Below are 6,000 nucleotides of genomic sequence, written 5' to 3' on the forward strand. Positions count from 1 at the left end.
AGTATTCCAAAGGAACCACGTATGTAATGGACTCTCTTTTGCCTTCTAAGGAGGGTGGGTTTTATTGACTTGAAGACTCTTTCTCTATTATACCCTGTGATGGCTTTAGAAATGCAGGAGCTCAGGAAGCTGGATTGCTTTGTACATGAATGTACAGAGGAGGAGGATTTCAAGAATATGGGGGGAATCTGGACTAGAAGAGATAAGAAATGGTGAGTCTGAGCCCTCCATGGAGGAACTAGGGAAAAAAGTCTCCTAGGACCCCACGGGAAGGAAACTCTGCTACAGGAAAAAATCTGCTGGTGGATTTATAGACAATGTTTGATGGGCTATGTGATACATCCCTTCCTTCATTGTACTTCACCACCCTCAGTTAAAAACACTGCTGTCTAATGCTTTGTGTGATTGGGTTCTTCATCACAACCCATGAAGAAGTAATAAACTCTGCATCTCAGTGTGGTGGCATAGGAAAGAAAAGCCCTGGGCAGGAGATGGAGTTGAGGAAGAAAGAACAGGTGATCCCTGTGTTACCTGAAAATACTTCAAGTTTCTGCCCAGGAAGGCAAAGAACATTAGCCTTTGAAGTCCATACTATGCAAGCTACTGGAATGGTGGTGACAGTGCATAAGGTGAAATGGTAGTTGTTAATATTTGGGACTAATGAAAACCATCAATTCTCTTTACAAAAATGCACAGATGCATATATGGACACGGATCCTGCCTCCAGTTTTTAGGAGTATTTATTCCTTATTTTGAGATGGAGAACCATAGGCTTTCAGTGAAATCTGAAGTAAGACTCTAAATGAATCCAAGTGGTATTAGACCAGTGAATGGAGCATGTAGAAAAGTATGTGGGATGCTGAAAAAAAATGGGAAAGAGAAAAGGTAAAAGTTTCCTAGGAAATACTGGCTTGATGTTTTGGTGTCTTAAAAATAGAAACATCCAGAAAGAAATAACAAAGAACCGAGAACAGGGATCACTTTTGCAGGACAACGTAATTACTCACAATGCCCACTGCTGTCTCCCAGCAAGAACCCCGGGGCACATCTGCAGGGTGCAAGGGTGGCCGGGGGACACTCTCGTTCCAACCCGAGGCGTTGTAATAGTTAAACAGAGTCCAGTGAGTGATGTTCTTTATTGTCTCTTCATTAGAAAGCTAGAATGAAAGATGGAAATGTGGGGTTGGAAGGAGGCAGGGATGGTTCAATTGTTTCCAAGGGAACAACAATTAAAGCTAGAATATGCCACCAGTCTGCCACCTAGCCTCTGCCTTACCTTTCAGTGGTTTCTACAGAAATGCCCTCCCCAGCCTTTCAGTCTATACAGGAGAAGGGGCATTTGGCTGAAATCCTTGGGTCTTTTCCGTGAGATTTTTTCTAAGTTACTATCTGTCTGTCCATCCATCCATCCAACCATCCATCCAATCATCTATCATCCAGTGGAATGCTGATCATTCTTCTTTTGAGAGTAATGTTTTTCAGGATCTATTCTAGGCATGTAAGGTAGAGATGACACAAGAGTGAAAAAGAAAGACAGGCTTCCCTCAGAAAGTTCACAGTCTGGAGGTGAGAGAGGTGAACAGACAATTATAGAATAGAGTGATAAGAGCTATGGGAAATATTCCCCAGGGACCAAGGAAATCCATATCAGACCATGGGGCCACAGAGAACTTACTGGAAGCAATGACATCTGAGACAAAACCTCAGGGAGGATTAGTCAATGAGTTAAACATGGGGAGAAGAGTGGAGAGACAGGCAAGAGAAAATTCTGTCCCATGGAGGAAGTGTGAGGTTCAAGAGAGCGGAAGAGTTCACTGGGGTAGGATGAAAGCCAGAGATGAAGGTGGAGGGGTAGGCAAGTTATTCCATGCTTAAAATCTTCCAATAGTTTTCTGTTAAACTCAGGTAAAAGTTCATACAGCTCCGTAATGAGAAGGTAGAGGTGGGGAAGAGGACCATCATCATCTGACCCTTTCCTTGGATTCAATTTCCCCTTCTTCCCTCCACTCTATTCTTTGCTATCCTACAGTTCCTTGTTTGCACCAGCTGTTCCCTCTGCTTTTTCCAATGTCTGCTAAGACTCCCCAGGTTGGGTGGGGGGAATTCTGGAGTCCCTCCTATGGACTGTCATGCTTCCCTGGGCTTGCCCCCACTGGAGCACATGCCACAATATGCTATACTGAATGAGTCTGTCTCCCAGCTGAGATGTAAATATCCTTGGGACAGGACTGTGTCTTGCTGTCTGCTGTACCCTCAAGGCCTGATATAGTGGGTGCTCCATGACCGTCTAGTGAGCAGTGATGGAAGGTGGAGTCAACTATGAGATATCATGTCAATAGACACTTTATGGCAGCTATGATGCAATATAGGAAAGGCTGCAGATAAACTATTAAGGATACCAAATGACATGTATATGATGTAAAGAGACTACCTAAAAAAAAGACAGTAATGACCTGCAACAAAACATTAACAATGGTTGTATTTGGGTAATAGGATTCTGGGGATACTTTTTTCTTCATTTTACTTTTCTCAATTTTCCAAAATTTCTTTAATTAATAGGGATTATGCATAAGGAAAATATAGCTGAAAAAGGAAATCTCATGGGCACCAGGGATTAGAGGAGTTTGTGGTCTTTACCTTGAGATGAACATCATCCATCAGGGCCAAGAGAAATGTGTAGAGGTTCCCCAAGAAGAGTGCAAAAATGCGTCCCAGCTGCCACTTTAGTCCAATGCGCGGGTGATAATTCTCCAGAGCAGCAATGGTTTCAAACAAAGGGGGACAAAACATACCAAGCAGGGACATCACAATTTCTACCTGAGAAATCAGTAAAGCCTGGATTACTTGGGTCATCTGTATCACTTGTTTGGTCACCATCTCTGTACTCCCTAAGGCCATGCATCTCCATCTCCTTGTTGCCCCCTCTTCCACCTCTGGAGATGCCCTCAAGACTCCACAACTTACTATGTGACTGTGACTAAGCTGCCAACATGCCTGGAACTGTCAGCCTATGTCCCAGACATCATAATTGCTCTGTGACTGGATGCTGTCATGATTGTTGCTATTGGTATTGATAAAAATGGCAAATTTTCTTTGAGAAATAAATGGGTTAACATATGGAACAGTTATTTGTGTTCAGTCAAAGTCATGAGCTGGGCAAGAGTCACTGTGGTAGCTCTTATCTCAGGAGCATGGAAGACAGGAAGCTGAGATCACAGAAGGGAACTAACAGCAGAGGGACATGGTAAAAAGTATGGCATCTGGAGTCAGTTCTCTGGGTTTGAGCTCCAGCTCTAACCCTTGCTGGGTTTGTAACTTAGAACAAGTTACATAACTTCTTTGAGTTTCTTGTTTCTTCACATGTAAAGTGGGAATGACAGTTTTTTATTGTGAGAGTCAGATGAGATTGTGGACATAAGTCTGCTAGCCTGGAGCCTGGTAAGCACTAAATTTGGCTCCAATTTTGGGAGAATCCTGACTTGTATAACTGAACCTGACCATGGTAGCATATTTTTTTTTCTTCAAATAAAACTGCTCCTCTAGTACAGAGTAAATCCTTGAACAGCTGACCAAAGTGCAGGTGGGTCGACTCTTCTGGGCTGGTTCTGACACCCTTATACTCTATCACACTGTCTGTTGGCTTGGCTACTCATCACCTTCACAAATGTTCATGCAGTGTTTCCCACCTGGACCCAGCCATCACTGTGGTGTATCACTGCACCACATCCACCACCGCCCTTCTTCACATGTGTGTTTAATGCATAGCCTAATTCCTGCCTTTCCCACAAAGTCCCCCTGCCTCTCCAGCTCACATAGAACTCTCCATCTGGCACACATCTGTAAACCAAAACATCTTAGTTGATCACTATTCCTGCCCACTGCTGTTCATGTTTTGGTTTATTCTTGTCAAGTCTGCTTCCTAAGGAAACTGCAATCTGCTTAAGGGCAGGATTCATCTCAGGCATCTTTTGTATCCCTCTCATACCTTAGTGATCTGATGTTTTAGATAAATTAACTGTAAAAGCATGTAGCTTAAAAACATTCATTCTGATTATTGCCTTTATTTTAAGAAAAGAATTTATTTATTTACGAGAGAAAGAGAGAGCACAGAGGGAGAGGGAGAGGGAGAGGGAGAAGCAGATCCCCACTGGAGCAGGGAGCCCAATGTGGGGCTTGATCCCAGTACCCTGGGATCATGACCTGAGCCAAAGGCAGACACTTAACCACTTGAACCACACAGGTGCCCCATTATTGCTTTTAAACCATAGCTTTAATCCATTTATATTTATTGTAATCACTGACATTAATCTATCTGATTTTATGCTTTATATTTGTCCTACCAGTTGCACATTTCTTTTTCTATCCTTTTTTGCTTCATGGGAAGAGATAGATTCTTTTTTATTATTTAATTTATCTAGCTCATGATTCTGTAGATCAGTAATTTTTCTCTGGGCTTAGGTAGGTGGTCTTTTGCTGGTCTCATGTGGATTCATTCACATATCTATGGTTCAGATGGTTGATGACTTCATTCATATGTCTGCTAGTTGACTGGCTGTCATGTAGAGTGATGAGATAACTGAGCAATATGTCTCTCATCATTCAACAGCCTAGTCTGAAACTGTTCACATGGTGGAGATCTTAGGGTTTCTAAGAGGGTAAGTTCCAAAACACAAGCATTTTTCAAGTCTACTTATATCATGGTTGCTATTGTCTCATTGTTAAAGCAATTCACATGGCTAACCTAGCTGGATTCCAAGGGTGGGGAAACAGATTCTACCTCTTCATGAGAGGAGCTAGAAAATCATATTGCAAAGAAATATAGGAATATAAGATGGGGAAAAACTTGGAGCCATTTTGCTAACTACTAAAGATGTTAAGTTCCCAAAAGAGATTTATGAACTCAATATAACCATAATGAAACTTTAATGAGTTTTATTGTGGATCTTGATGAGAGAACTCACTTTACCAGATATCAAGACATACTTTAAAGGCATAGTTTATCAGTGTATTTCTTAGGGCAGGCACAGGTAAATAAATCAGTGGTATAGAATAGAGAGCTCAGAATCACACTCATACATGAACAGATACTTGATTTAACTTTATACTTGATTTATGACGTATGGCACTGTAGAGCTGTGAAGAAAGGATCACCCTTTTAATAGTTGGTGTTAAGACAACTTATTATTCAGTTGACTGACATGCTAATTATAATCCAGCTTTAATAACCTATAAGAGACTAATAAGACGTGACTCTTTTTTCAAATGTTCATTCTACTTAACTGGAAAGGGATGTGATTTCACTTTTTAAATATGTCCTATAGGGTGGCTCAGTCATTGGGTATCTGCCTTTGGCTCAGGTCAAGGTCTGGCCTACTGGGATTGAGTCCCACATTGTGCTCTGCGCTCTGCAGGAGGCCTGCTCCTCCCTCTCCCACTCCCCCTGCTTGTGGGCCCTCGCTTGCTGTGTCTCTCTCTGTCAAATGAATAAATAAAATCTTAAAAAAACCCCAAAATATGTCCTATAATCTAGATTTTCAATAATTCAGCTGAATTGCATAGGAACCAGTATAATTTTCCATGTTTGCTCTCAGCATTCACTTCTACAGAGACGGCCTTTTTACCTCATTTCTTTCATACCAGCTGACATTCTGCATTTTGGAGAATTCCTGGGATCGCTTCACCACAAAGTAAATGAGGTACCCACTTCCACACAAACAGCAGATGATAAGAAAATTGGCCAGGACCCGGAGAAATCTTGTCAGATGAATATTTTCTTCTTTGTTACTCTCTTGTTCATCCACTATTGATTCCTTAATGTGTGGAAATAAGATGTGAGTAAGGACAGGCTAGGAACAAATTGGGTTCCTGAAATGACTGCTTAGTATATTATCATAAATGAAATAATCCAGAGGAGGTGCTGCAGAGCACTGTTGCCTTATGGAGAATTTTCTTCCTTCCTTCCTTCCTTCCTTCCTTCCTTCCTTCCTTCCTTCCTTCCTT

General features: G+C 41.7%; 1 protein-coding gene across 1 annotated transcript in view; it reads right to left on the reverse strand.

Annotated features, from left to right (window-relative positions):
* LOC132008172 (transmembrane channel-like protein 2) overlaps positions 1-6,000 on the reverse strand; it is a 63,744-nt gene that overhangs the window by 20,251 nt on the left and 37,493 nt on the right. The window contains exons 10-12 of the mRNA XM_059386588.1: positions 5,622-5,810; positions 2,638-2,817; positions 1,008-1,157 (exon numbers count right to left, since the gene is read on the reverse strand). Of these exons, the coding sequence (XP_059242571.1) occupies positions 1,008-1,157; positions 2,638-2,817; positions 5,622-5,810 (519 nt within the window). The remainder of the gene's footprint in view (positions 1-1,007; positions 1,158-2,637; positions 2,818-5,621; positions 5,811-6,000) is intronic.

The sequence above is a fragment of the Mustela nigripes genome, unplaced genomic scaffold, assembly GCF_022355385.1.
Source record: "Mustela nigripes isolate SB6536 unplaced genomic scaffold, MUSNIG.SB6536 HiC_scaffold_75, whole genome shotgun sequence".
Taxonomy (NCBI): domain Eukaryota; kingdom Metazoa; phylum Chordata; class Mammalia; order Carnivora; family Mustelidae; genus Mustela; species Mustela nigripes.